At 38.1% G+C, this 13940-nt stretch overlaps 3 protein-coding genes and 1 long non-coding RNA gene across 7 annotated transcripts; 1 reads left to right on the top strand and 3 right to left on the bottom strand.

The window, feature by feature from the left end:
- Positions 1–1430: 1430 nt before the first annotated feature.
- On the bottom strand, positions 1431–7031 carry tra2b (transformer 2 beta homolog). Of its 4 annotated transcripts, none has more exons than XM_037976232.1 (8): positions 6895–7031; positions 4216–4934; positions 3282–3441; positions 2951–3139; positions 2754–2869; positions 2474–2596; positions 2312–2382; positions 1431–2227 (listed from the first exon to the last, which is right to left on the bottom strand). In XM_037976232.1, exons 3-8 carry the CDS (start codon positions 3312–3314, stop codon positions 2217–2219), a joined length of 543 nt encoding a protein of 180 aa, XP_037832160.1. In that variant the 5' UTR covers positions 3315–3441; positions 4216–4934; positions 6895–7031; the 3' UTR covers positions 1431–2216. The 4 variants fall into 4 exon arrangements, with proteins under 4 accessions (XP_037832160.1, XP_017279867.1, XP_037832161.1 ...); XM_017424378.3 differs by having other exon boundaries at positions 4216–4361; positions 6895–7030; XM_037976233.1 differs by having other exon boundaries at positions 4216–4361; positions 4713–6996.
- On the top strand, positions 3357–5225 carry LOC119617129. Its single transcript, XR_005233313.1, has 2 exons — positions 3357–3477; positions 4175–5225. It is a non-coding gene; the product is annotated as an uncharacterized LOC119617129 (long non-coding RNA).
- Positions 7032–8181: 1150 nt separating the features above from the next.
- LOC108240728 (high choriolytic enzyme 1) lies at positions 8182–10251 on the bottom strand. The gene is given in 11 exon segments (XM_037975946.1): positions 8182–8469; positions 8570–8694; positions 8782–8863; positions 8954–9132; positions 9218–9335; positions 9417–9569; positions 9651–9710; positions 9801–9852; positions 9931–10080; positions 10082–10146; positions 10149–10251. Coding segments are annotated over 11 exon segments (1086 nt in total). The 5' UTR covers positions 10237–10251; the 3' UTR covers positions 8182–8455.
- Positions 10252–10773: 522 nt separating this feature from the next.
- Positions 10774–12759, bottom strand: LOC108240729 (high choriolytic enzyme 1). Its single transcript, XM_017424418.3, has 9 exons — positions 12626–12759; positions 12513–12555; positions 12321–12383; positions 12085–12240; positions 11878–11995; positions 11586–11764; positions 11357–11438; positions 11156–11280; positions 10774–11056 (listed from the first exon to the last, which is right to left on the bottom strand). Exons 1-9 carry the CDS (start codon positions 12704–12706, stop codon positions 11040–11042), a joined length of 864 nt encoding a protein of 287 aa, XP_017279907.2. The 5' UTR covers positions 12707–12759; the 3' UTR covers positions 10774–11039.
- Positions 12760–13940: the final 1181 nt, after the last annotated feature.

A 13940-nucleotide genomic window follows, 5' to 3' on the forward strand; every position in this document is an offset into this window, starting at 1 on the left:
CTGTGGCTTATTTACAAAACAGCTCTTCAGTTACTTTTCCCCGACGGCGTGCACGCTTACGCACCCATTGTGGGTCTTTTCCTGCCACCAGGTGACAATCAGCCTGAGGAAAACCAAACAAACAAAAAAAATCATTCATTTTACAAGGTTTCCTTAAAGAACATGCTATTTAAGTTAATATATTTGCATTTCACTTGCCCTGAAAATAAAGAGAGGTTTCCATGCTGAAGGGAAAAGCTGCGACTGGAAGGGAAGCGGCGACACACATACATGTGGGCCTGCGGTAGGACATGGAAACAAACAGGCAGTTTCCAAGGTGTGGTCAGCTGTGTGTGACTCGTGGTTTCAGCCTCCTCGCTGCTTCGCCCGGATTTTCAGAATGCTCTCATCATCATCATCATCATCATCATCATATTAGAGCCTCACAGCAGCTTGTTTCATACAGACAAGTGCTTCGATATCAGACATTTGCAAAAAGAACTTTAGATCAAACTTCATTTCACTGGAATTCCAAGGACATAAATATGTATAAAAGTGTTTTTTAAAAAGTAATATTTCAAAGTAAAACCCATAAGCAGGTATAACTATTCAAACAGCTGCAGAATTTAAATTAGGATTAAAAATAAATGACAAAAATATTTCTTATTTTAAAGTTTGCGTTACATTAGTGACCCATTGTTTAATTATCAAATAATTACACTAATTTCAAATCAAATTTGCTAAATACTGCAAGTAATAATTTTAATTAAATGACCTTAATTTCTAATTTTTCTTTTATTTGTTAAGTGTTATGACAAATAAGAGGTATAGCAAACATTTAGAAAGATAATACATTTTTTTAAGAATTCATTCAAAAAAAGAAATAAAATTGTTCAGTAATATTTAGGTTAAAAGGTATGATCTGTTAATGCATGAAGAACTGGACAAATAGAGGCAAATGACTTCACCTATCTTGAAAATTAAAGTTATTTAATCGTTTTCAGAGAATCTGCTTCCCTTTAAGACTTTTCAGATTGTTTTTGACCAGCAGGGGTCACTGTTACTCCCAGGGTCTCCACTGGTCTTTGTTTTAACAAGGCTGCAGGTTTATTTTCACATTAAACCATTTTATAGTCTATAGTAACTTGACTTTTTGAATTTTCTTTGATTAAAATATGTCTTTCTTCTCCAACAGTTAGTAATACAACAATCCAGTCACTAAAAAAGGTTAAACACAGAAAACAAAGACTGAGTGAGCATTTCAGTCAATATTTGCTTATTTTCCTAAATGCATTCAATTAATAACATAAAAGCTCTTTTAAGCTAAAAAAATAATTTAATAAAATGTTAATTTCTGTTGCTTCAGCTGAGGAAACTACAACTTGACATGACCGCCAAAATAAAAGCTTGCTGTGAATCGTCTCAGCTGTGAGGAAAGACACAAGTCAAGGTGGGAAAAACAAAAAAACAAAAAAAGGCAACTGCCTTTTTTTAATTTGTTCAAGGTTGACTCATCACTCAGTGTACAACAAAACCCATAAATTACATTTACACAGAAGATCTTGATGCACATGTACGACTTAAAACGATAAGACTCCTTCACAAATGTCACCCGACTTTCACCGATGATGTATCTACAAGCTCACTGAACAGCGGAGAGCGTCCTAAAGGGATAGTTCGGTTTATTTAATGTTGGGTTGTAGAAGATATTATTAAAAGAAGGAAATTGTTGCTACTGGCACAATGTAAACAAAGCTAATGCCAATACAACAATGTGTACGTCCCTTCAGTGTCAAAAACAGCTAATTGTATCTGCAGAACACAGCAGTGTGACGTCCATCTCTTCCCAGGCGTAGAAAGCCCAGATTTAAGTCTGATACAAACTTTCCAAAAGCAAGATCCTAAAATAAAACCTAATCAGTTGAAAAAAAAACAAAACGACACCATTAAACCTGAGTTCTGCCAGAAAAATTACTGTTTTCAACGAGCACACAAGACAACTTCAGCGCTTAGTAAACAGCTAAAATGTTTTTCTTGTTGTTGATGTAAAAATATGCTTTACAGCAGACACTGCAGGTGTGTCGTCCTTACATTACTGAGCACACGTCCCCCTCATTCTAAAGAAACCAAACTGTCCCTCTAAGAAACAACATCTATAATAAAGTTAAACATATCTCTTTGAAAAATGTTCATGTTTGTCCATAGGAAGAGAGGATATTTTCCCCCACTGGAACGACTCAATATCGACCTGTGAAAGAAAGCAGTCATTAGATAACTAACGTGAAACGAGCAGCTGCTTCAGTAAAACGGCAGATGTTCGGTGAGGACTTACGGGGGGAATAGGACCGGGATCTTGACCGAGACCTGTAGGCGCCTCTGTAATATGGTGAAGGAGAGCGACGTCTGTGAAAAGACACAATAAACATGGACTTTTCTTAGCAACAAAAATAAAAGAGCAAGAAGTATAAGCAGCGTAATAAACCGGGAGTGTCACCTGTATGATCTGTAGTACTCTCTGTCGTCGTAGCGATCGTAGCCTCCTCTGTCGTAGCCGCGGTCGTAGCCACGATCATAGTCACGTGAATGGCGTCGTGGCCCACCAGGACCACCTCCTCCACTAAAAAAAAAAAAACAAAACAGATTTTACACTTTGTTACACACTATATTAGGGCCATTTCTTATTTTAATTTAGAAGATGATTCTTCACAGTTCAGAGCCTGGATTGTAACCACACTTGCTCCAAACGATCAGCCATTGTGTTTCTGTTAACTCACTATGTGGGTCGACCCATGTAGATCCCAGGGGTTGGGGTGTGGGCTCTTTTCGTGATGGAGAAATCCACCCGGATTCTACGCCCGTCCAGCTCCATGCCGTTTGCTCGCTCCTTTGCCTGAAAGCATACGAACACACAAACTTCATCTGGAGAACTTCCTTTAACGGCAGGTTGAAAAAAAGGGTACCTTCCTCTCACCTCTTTAGCATCGTCCGTGTTCTCGAAGTAAACAAAAGCAAAGCCCCTGGAGCGCCTCGACTGCTGGTCGTACACAATGTTGACGTCCGCCAGGGGTCCATATTTGGAGAAGACGTCCCTCAGATCCCTCTCTGTGGTGTACAGGCTCAGGCCGAACACTCCCAGGCAGCAGTTTGGGTTTGGATTAGCCTGCAGCAGCATATTAAGATCTGAATATAATCACTGTTCAATAAATTACCGGTAAAAAACTACTTTCTGCTTTTAGATTTAATGAATTTAAAATGATGTCCGGGTTCATAAAACTTTACAACTACAACGAATATCTCCGTACGCGATTGCCGATGTGCCTGCGGCGGTTGGACATGGGCGAGTGACTGTGGCTTCTGCGCCGACGCTCTCCACTGTAGGATCGACTGTGAGATCTGCGGTGCGATCTGGAGCGGGACCGAGACCGGCTGTAATGTCTGCGGGAGCCGTGGTGGGAATGGGAGCTGCGGAGACACAAAACAATGTTTTTTCACACTCACGTGAGTTTATGACCCATTCCTCACAGCCAGGGATCTACACATGACACATTTTGAAACCTTTCCTGATTCAGATTTTCAAACCTTTCAGTCAATTTTGAGTTATTTTGGATATCAAAGCATCTATAAATGTGCTGTAGCTTCCCGTGTTTACAAAGCAGTGGTGTTTTATTATCTGTACGTTTATGCAAAGAGGTTCGTCCTCAATAATTAAATAATTTTACATTATTTTCTTGGGAAGATACAGAAGTGTGATTGTATTTCCTTCAGTGTAACAGTTTTATTTTAATTCTTAAGAAATATCACATGTAAAATGTCTTTTCTTCTCCCCTTTTCCATCACACCAAAATAAAAATCTGACTACATTTTATTTTCCAATTTATTTAATTTATAATGCACAGGCTTGTATCTGCTTGTCAGCTAAATAATTGCATTTTCCTTGATGACCATGAAATAGTAAAAAACAACATATTTCACTACAGAATCCTCTGTTGCAGCTTCCAGGAGTTGATAACCCCAGCGCTACATGCACCACATATCTTTATTTTTAATCATAGAATGTGAGAAATACCCGGCTTGTTTGAGCAAGTTTTAAAAGTTTACATCTTTATTTTCTAGAAAATGCCAGGATAATAGAAGCAATGAGGTTTTTCAAAACTTCTTCAGATCTGGAAAACACTAAAATGAATTTCCTGCATAGGAACCCTTCTCTAGCACCCTCACACTCAGCCTGAAACTCACCCAGACCTGGACCTGGACCGGGACCAGGATTTGGAGCCGGAGTGCCGGGAGCCATCTTTTGAGCGGGCAGGCGACCGAGCGGGGGAGCGGCTTGCCGACTTCCCAGAACCCCGCGGACTTAAGCTCCTGGAGGAGGAGCGAGACTCCTGAACGGACCAACGAGACCAACGGGTGTTATTCTCACAGGTGAGGTGACACAGGCACACATTTGCTCAAATAATGGTTAAAAATATCCTGTGAAACTAAAAGAAATTAAGAAAATATATATCAGAATAGTAAATTATAATAAAAGGCTAATGTTATTTTGTATAACCAAGAAAAGTATGACAATGTGATTACATTAATTAATATGATTAAATAACTAACATGGTGTAAAAGTTGTAAAATAAAATTGCAGTGATATAAATTAAAATGTGTTGTATTCAAAAACAAGGACATGCACGCATTTGACAAATAGACCAGAAAGTTACTTAGCACAGTGACCTTATCCAGCTTACTTCCTTAACTTCATTTCTGTAACTTCATTACTTCACATTATTCTTCTTTCTTCAATTGTCTTACATCTTCTGACTTCCCCCTTCTCACACACTGCTCATAGTTCTTCCCTCCTCATGTTTTAGCATGCATTCAACAATTCAGCTGCACACATCTGAGCTTCACATTACTGAAAATAAAGTGGACAAGAGACTTCTTCTGCATTTTCTTCGTCCAACCTTAACCTTAATGAAAAAGAAAAGGATGGAGAATATATGACTGCAATTGAAACGGCACGCTCATTGAACTTTTCATGTGTTAAGATCTTGCAGCATGAATGGGAATTTTACATATAGTTAGTTCTTTTTAAAAAAAATAATTCACTTTCAGTGGTTCTTCATTCACTGTTATGTCCTTTTTTTCTTGTTTAAGATATAATGAAGTATTTAATAAATAAATGACATTACAAAGGAAGGAAGAAAAACTGTTGCTCAACCTAAAAGGTAAGAATATGAACATTAGTTTTTCAACCCTGGCTGTGTTTAACAAAAACCTGACATACTATTGTTTCTTACTGAACATGCACATATTTAAACATACTACAGATTTATATAGGTTACAGAATTAATGTTCATTTAACACAGCCTAACTGCTTTGCAATAATACATAATAATGGCCTTTCTTGCACCATTTCAAACCACTGAATGTGAAAAATAACATATTCCAAATTAAACCAACTGACTGAGTCATTTCCCCCACAAAATTAAATAAAATCAATCAAATCGAAACAACCTCAAGACTCAGCTGCCACTCATTTGCATTCAACTGTATTTTATTTGTATTTATCTCTGTTTTATTTGCATTTATCTTTGTTTTATTTGCATTTAACTGTTTTAATTGCATCCAACTCTGTTTGTTTGTATTTAACTGTTTTATCTGAATTTATTATTGTTTTATTTGTATTTTTCTCTGCTTTATTTGCATTAATCTTGGTTTTATTTGTATTTGCTTGTGTCTATTTTCAGAACACATATGGCAGCTAAACCAGGTCTGAACAATAGTTTATTTACTGGATGCTGTCTTTATGGACTCACTTTTTTATGCAAATCTTAATTCCAGCAAAAATTTACATTTTCACGTTTATTTTGCCAGCACGGATCACATAATATCTATTTCTATTAATGATTACGGCTTTTATCTCTTGAAACTGTTGTTGCAAAACTACACTTATAAATCATTACTGAATTCAAATGTCTCATCACACAACCTTAACTTTGGAAACCGCAGCTTTAAACTGCTTCCATGTGTGTTTAACTTATAAGATGATATTGTCCAAATTAAAAGTGGTTCTGACTCCTAATGGACTGTGTATGATGGATGACACTCAGTGAGAGGGAGAAATGTGGTTTGTAAACACAAGATTAGTGCAGATTGGTTCAGTGTGGTGTCACTTTTGCCATTTAAATCGTAGGCTAAAGTTGCAAAATAATGCAAATGAGTCAGGAGAGATCTTGAAGCTGTTTCTTGTCTTCAGAAACCTCATGGTATCATTCATTGACACAGGGCTGGACGCGCCAACAAAACGAGGAAAACCGACATTTATGAATCCAAATACGATTTACTTCATCCAAGAGCGACGCTGCCTCAAAATGCAGTTTGCGTAGACGCGCAATGCATTAAATGGATCAGAGTTTGATAATGAAAAAAGTCATATTACGGAGAATAAGAGCCAATAAAAAGACTAGAATGTTCCTTTAGGTGTTCTAGCATGTTCTAAATCAAGCTAAAGCAACATAAAATATACGAAACATGGGAACAGCTAACACTAAAACCCTTAACCCTTATTGACGGTGTTGTATTTTAATGAATTGTTGGTTTGTTGTTTATTTTGATTGACAGAGTCAGCGCCTGAGGCCTAGCTACATGTTAGCACTAGCCAGCTAACTACATTTAAAACGACACGCGCGCGACTACATTTAAACCTGCAGTCTCGTGCGATTAGCAAACAAACACAGCGGTTTTTGCTATATAACACAAATAATAAACTTAATTTCGACTAAATGCTACAGCTCACGAAGATGCGAGTCAGCCGACGAAACAAAAACGCCAGTTAACGCTAATTCACCGACACATATTAAGAGAAACACTTACGTCACGCAATGCATTTCAAACTGGTTAAAAAGCTGCAACAAAGTTCGTACATACCCGGTCTTTGTCGTTGTCGCTCATTTTAGTGATTGTGATTATTCTAGACGGAGGATTAATGTTGCGTTCCATTTGCCTCGGATAAAAGACAACTCACTTCTAGCGACTAGAAGCCCCGCCCCTTTCACATTACTCCCGTATCGAACTGCCGGTTTTGATATAAATTTCCCTGACTTGACCCAAACTTCACACACAGCTCAACGAGCAAATTTATTACACGGCAAAGACAACGCCTAAAAATACCATAAATGCTAAAAAATATAAATAAATACATTTCCATTTTCTTTGTTACGTATTGGTTAGCTTAGTGATTACATAAAATAGAAAATGTCCTTCACAATTTTAAGCTTTCCTTCATTTAAAGGACAAAAAAAGGAATTGTTGCACGTTTAATGAGACTATTTTCCTTATTTACATACACTATGTGTGAATGACAATTCAGAAATAATTTAAAAATCTATTACTAATGTAGCTTAATCGAGCTGAAATTATCCATTAAAATATTTTATGTGCTCATCAATTTGTTATTTATCTATTTTTTGGCAGCTTTTTCAAAAATGTTTATTTTAAATTCATATAAAACCACATCAATGATTTTTGTTTTGTAGGATATTGAATTTATAGCCTGGGTTAAAAACTGTATTGGCTAAAATGGCAAAAAATTAAAAATGATTGTTTTTGTTGACTGTGTATACTAATTTGTGGAACAATTAAAAGAGCTGTAAGATTATTATTTTTAGATAAACCATTTACTCCCAAGAAAAATATTTGGTCGTTACATTTCTTTCATTTTTTAGGAATAAATTTAATTGTCTATTGCACATTTAATTAAACCCAAAATAATAAATAAACAAACAAATAAATGCATTTTTCTGGTAAATTTTATGATGACATGTATTGATAAAGAAAAAAAAATCATACTCCTCTTAAGTTAATTTTAGTAAACAAACTAAATACTGTCAAAGTTGGCTGGCATAAAAAAGTCACTCAGAAAGAGTTTTTACTAAATCAGATGTTTTGGGATTAATTTTGGTAAATCCAATCAATATTTAAAAGAATAATACGACCTACTGTCAAACAAATTATTTGTGATAATTGTTAAAACTTGTGCAAGAACTGAATATTTAAAAAAAAAATTCTCTGTCATTTTTCATGAAATCTTGTATAAAATTAGTACCATATATCCCTCCTTAAAGCATGTTAAAAACCCCAGAGTTAATGGTACAGAAACTAAGCGCATCTAAAAAGAGTGTAATGTATAAAATAAATAAACATCTTTCTGTTGCATTTTCTTTATTTGAAATCACAAAAAGCTAAGAAAGAGGCAGAAGATTGTTTAACCTTATTTAGAGACTGGAAACAATTATCTAAGAAGCTTCAGCACTGGGAGTGCTTTTATTAAAGTTAATTAACTCATTAATCAGCAGCTTGGACTTAAAGATGAATGGCCACAATCTAAAAATAGATGGCACCGACTTACTGATCTAATAAAAATATTTATTAGCATAAACAATCATTTCAACATCTGGCAGGACTTTACTGCAAAGACTTCCGGGTTCAGTTACTCATTCGCGCCTATCGAGATAAACAGAAAGAAATACAAGTTTCAGAAATGATTTAATATGAGTAGATGAAGCTGACTTTTTTAGTTCTTGTTTGTTGTCATTTCACTCACCACAGTCATACAGGACATTTATTTTATGAAGATCAAGAGCACTGGGACCATCTCTCTGGCCAATAGGAATGTAAGGATCTGGTTTGGGAATGATTGTTGGTCCGCCGTCTTCAGAGAAGGCGTATCTGAATCAGAGAGGCATAAAGTAAGGAGTAAAGTAATGCTCGAGCATCAAAACAAAGAGCATATAGTTGCTTGAAGCAGCAGCTCACCGTCCGTAATGCATGACGGAGCTGTAGTCATAGGGGCTGTTGAGATTATTTGTCACCTGTTTCCTGAAGTTATGTATGTGGTCTGTCGAAACAGAAGCAGAAAAATGAACTGAAAGAAAATGTCTTCTTCTTGCGTTTGACCTGTTGCATGGAAGTGGACAGTCATCCAAACCTGGCAGGATGTTTTTCCATACGATTGTGACGTAGTGGTCCCGGTCGGAGCGGGACTGCTCGTGCACGAAGCCAAGGGCGTGCATGAACTCGTGAGCAGCGATCCCCGACCACATGCACCCAGGAGTCTGCAGCGACAGGATCTGACTTCCTCCGGTCTGCCCCAGAAACGACCAGCAGCTTGGGGAACAGAGCAAAGATGTGCTGCACGCCAACACAGTGCTTCAAAACGGAATGAAAGCATCAAAAAAGAAATCTTTCTCACCCGTATCGAGGCTGGATATCGAGGAAGCTGGCTTCGTGAGTGCGGGGAACAAATTTGACGCATGATCCAGAAGAAATGTCCTGCATCCCCGTCTCTATGGTGATTCTGTCCATGTCATCTACGGAAGCAAGAAGAAACACCTGAATAGAAACAGGTTCTATCTGCGAGCATCTTTGTAACACCTTGGAGAGACTGATACCATATAGCGGAGAGAGGATGTAGGGCACATAAACAAATCCATCGATCGATTTAGGCCACAGACAGGCATTGCCGGGGCAGTTTATGGCACTCCGTACGTAAGAGAAGGCGATGTCTCCCTCTTTGATGGACAGACCTCTGGGGGCTCTCAGCTCTAATGATCAAATAAATTTGAGCAAAAGTTCAGAACTCAGCAAAAGGAAGCCCAGATCAACTCCAGTGTGTGTAAACTCACTGCTATTGACTTCCAGGATCTGATCCATTGCTGTCATTTCATCAAAGTCTGGCATTTCATCTGAACACAAGAAACAGAAACACTTCCAGTTTTTTCCCCATTCAAACCGTAGAATATTACTGGCATCAAACTAAACTTCTGGAAGCTCACCAGAGTATTTTCTCTTTAATCTGGCTTTGCTCTCTTGGATCTCAGTTGAATTCTGTCAAAGAAAAATACACGTTAATATGCAGAATCTATAAAGCATATGTGAGTGTGTGTGTGTGTGTTTGATACTGACCTTAACAGGTAGCAGATCCACTTGAGTTATCAAGCCAAGCAAGACGCCCAGAAGCACGATCACAGAAATCATGGTTGCGTTTAAGGCCGGTTTACCAGTTCCAGTTTGTCGTCTCCCAGTGCCAGAGTTCAGTAAAGTCACCACCTCCAAGTGAATCTATATACCCACATCTCCTCCACAGCTCTGTACTGATTGGGCCTCGCTCCTGTGATGAAGCACGGCACAAGACCGCTCATCAAGCGGCGGGTGTAATTTACTCAAGTCTACTACTGATCCGCGACAGGTGGTCCCGATGCTGACCTTCATTATTCAGCACTTTCAGAAATGAGACACTTAGAGGGTGTTTTGCTGGACGGGCCACAGCTCAGCAGCTGCTATCAGAGGGATAACTGTCCATCCAGGCTGGCAGACCGGCAATTTGAGTCTGACTGAACGGGGCAAACCTGTGATTTTGTGATATACTATCAGCTGGTAACAACAACAATCACTTTGCCACGTGGGTAAATATACACAAACAGGACTTTATCCTTCGCCAAATATTATTTCTATTTTGATTGAGGGGACAGTTTTGAAGAGCAAGCACTCAGGGAAGAGTCATGTGTTTATTACCATCAAAGGTATATTAACACAAAAATATCTGCTTATAAAGTAAAAGTGCATGGTTTTCAGTATCACATCTACACACACAACAAACTGCTTTTTATCAATCCAGATAAGTTGTCTCATCAAGTCTAAACAGATTTGCAGATATTCTTTAATATTGCCTCATGCTATATCTTCTCAAATATTTTATAGATATTTTTATAGTGTAATAATAAGTATACAGGCAGGATTTATTGAGCCATGTTTTTTTTATTATAGCAAGTAAGTGAGGACGTTTTACACAAGACTGTTATGTTCAACTCATCTTTCACTGCACAACAACAAAGGTTTACGGCAAGTCTTTTCTCTTAAAACTATTCAAGATACAGTGGCAAGATTTGCTTAAAAAGACAAGTTTATTTTCACTAAAGAAGTGCTGACAGGAAGCGTGAAGGAATCTTTGCCGGAACGGTCGCAGGACTCGGCTCTCAGGGAGAGTCCTGCTTCGTCTGCGTTCGGGTCGGTTTCTAATCGTCTTTGACGGCTGCAGGGAGACACAACAACAGAAGTCAGACCTTTTCCCAGCAGGTTTAGTAGCTCTAAAACAAAAGGCTGGAGGTAAATGCAGGTGTGTGTTACGAACTGCATTGGTAAAGTCTGTTGATTTTCAGCTTGTCAATGTGGCTGAGGGATGACGCCTGGCCGAGCTTGATGTTCCTGTTGCTCTTAGGAATGATGGTTGGCTCTCCGTCCATCGAGTAGGCGTACCTAAACGCGTCCATAGATGTCACAACGAACACAAACTGAAACATACTGATTGGTGCGCGTCCAAACAATCACTTACTTCCCAAAGTGCATGATGGAGCCGTAGTCATATGGGAGGTCCAGACTCTCGGTTTTAAACTTCTCAAAGTTTCTGAGTCGATCTGTTTTAAAACAAAGAGCGGAAACACGTGGAACTCATATTTATTATTAAACATTTTACATGAAGATCAGCACGAAAATACAACTAGATGGGAAAAAACACGAGTCATAATTGTGAATTTCTTTCAAGAGAACCTTTTAGAAATTACCTCTCCACACATTTGGCCACATGATGGTGACATAATTGTCCCGGTCGAAGCGGGACTGCTCGTGCACGAAGCCCAGGGCGTGCATAAATTCATGGGTGATCACTCCGACCTGCATGCAGTCGGGGTTCTGCAGAGACAAGGTCTGTCTTCCACCGCGAGAACCAAGGTAGGACCAACACCTTGATTTATGATTTTATTCAAAAAGAGAAGCAAACCGCAGTTTTAAGGGTTTTCCAAATGGAGATTACTTATCAACACGAGGCTGGAATACAACTTTCTAATAACGACTCACCCAGACTTCGGCTGGATGTCCAGGTAGTCTCTCTGGTGAGTCTGAGGAACAAAACGAATGCAGGTACCATCTTCTATGTTGTCCATGCCCTTCTTTATCAGCTTTGTGTCAATGTCAGCTGGGAAAGAGCGCAGGGAACAGGCAAGTCACTAAGAATTCCATGTCAATTTGACGTATAATGTTTCATTTATCAAACACCGGACATACAGTACTCAGCTGAGAGCGTGTACGCGATGTAGACGTGTCCGTCCACAGATTTTGACCAGAGGCAGCTCCGAGCGAAGCAGATTCTGGAGCGTCTCCCAGTGGAAACGGCGATGTCCCCCTCTCTGAGGGTGGTGGTGCCGTCAATGATTCGAGTAGCTGATGCAGAAATGAGAAAATCGGATCATTCAGGGTTTAAAAGGGAAGTTAGTTTTCTCCGAATTCTCACACACACTCACCGTGGAACTCGTTAGTTTTGATTATTTTGTCCATTGCCGTCACATCGCCGTGTTCTTCACGCTCTTAAAGAGAAAATCCAGTCAGTGTGCGTGCAGCTCGTAGACTGTACATATTATATTTAGTCTCAGGGTGCAGCTGCTCCAGTTTAATGTTTACAAAAAAAAGAAAAAAAAGAAATCTAATTGTTTTACCTCTGTGGCCAGCAGGAACCCATTTCGGACTCAGCAAGAAATTCTGCAAAAACACAGAGAAGCAGTTCATAAAAGAATACCATTCTCACCTTAAATTCTCTCGTCGTGTTTACCTGAGGATGCACAGCTGAGAGACAAGTGGAAAGTACACACAGGAGGATCATCTGCTCCATCTTTGCCAGCCAGGTTGCCATTTGACCCGCACTAACACCCAGTTTTATAGGTGTTCCCAGTCACTGTCCGGAGATAATACCCGTGATTATCTCAGGTAAATTACAAGGATCTTGTTATTTGTTTGTGAGCGACTTTAATCCTCTGATTAGTAGGATTTTTTTTTTTTTTTTCCAAAAACAACATCTCCAACAGTAGCATAATGTGAGGTCCTATACTGTGGATAATAACAGCTCAAATTCAATGAGTAGCTTTAAATGAAATGGTTTAATGTTTGGCACAGGATCGGTACAATTTTGGGCTTTAGATGGCGTGTACGTTTACTCGGAGTACTGTTTTCTTTCTGCTGAAACTAAGCTCACCCATAGTTCACATGCTGTGTTATGCAGCTAATTTCAGATCGTAACATATTCTTATCCACATTCTCTAATTCCTCAAAAACCCGATCTTTTTTTAGTCATGCACGGCTGCACGCACACAGAATAATTCTTCATCTCTGACTGATACACAAGATACTTCTAGTGGGTTAACAAATACTATTATTATCGTTGCTATTTACCAAAACATATTTATGATAGTTGCAGCTTTTTATGAATGTCAACAGGACAACTCACTCAAAAACTGTCTCAGATTCATGTTTAGGGTTGAAAATCCAGAATATTTTGGTTATATGTTCACTTTCAACTGAGCTACTAAAAACAGCTCATAATGGCAATTTGAAATCTTTTAATTAAAATGTCTACTTTTCAGATGAATAAAAGCAGAATTAACAATTACATGATAAAAACGTAGGTTATGAAAACACAAGTAAATTGAAAAACTGAGCTACAGTACTGTAAAGGTAAACATAAGCAGATAAATAATTAAATTAACTTAAAAGCTGTTTTACAACATACAAACAAAAAAACACAATTTATCATGTTTATGTTCATCATTTATCATATCAGCAAAGGAGCCTTAAGGACAGGGGTTGCAAAAAACTAGAATAAAAAGAAGTGAATAGGTATAAATTTCATCAAAGTTTATATAAAATGAATAATAAACCGACCTGTTGAAGTTTTATCTAAAATAAATAATGATAATGAGTGAACTTGTGTTATTTTCTACATATCAGCTATCGAATGGTTCTGGTGTTTAATATTAAATATTCACCAAGCTGACATTTGTCTTCTACAGGAAGCTACATTTGTGAATTTGTTGCATAAAAATATTTTAAATCAAGTTCATTTAATTGGTTATTTTCTCCTAATTTAAGTG

Source organism: Kryptolebias marmoratus, linkage group LG6 (genome assembly GCF_001649575.2).
Source record: "Kryptolebias marmoratus isolate JLee-2015 linkage group LG6, ASM164957v2, whole genome shotgun sequence".
Classification (NCBI taxonomy): Eukaryota; Metazoa; Chordata; class Actinopteri; order Cyprinodontiformes; family Rivulidae; genus Kryptolebias; species Kryptolebias marmoratus.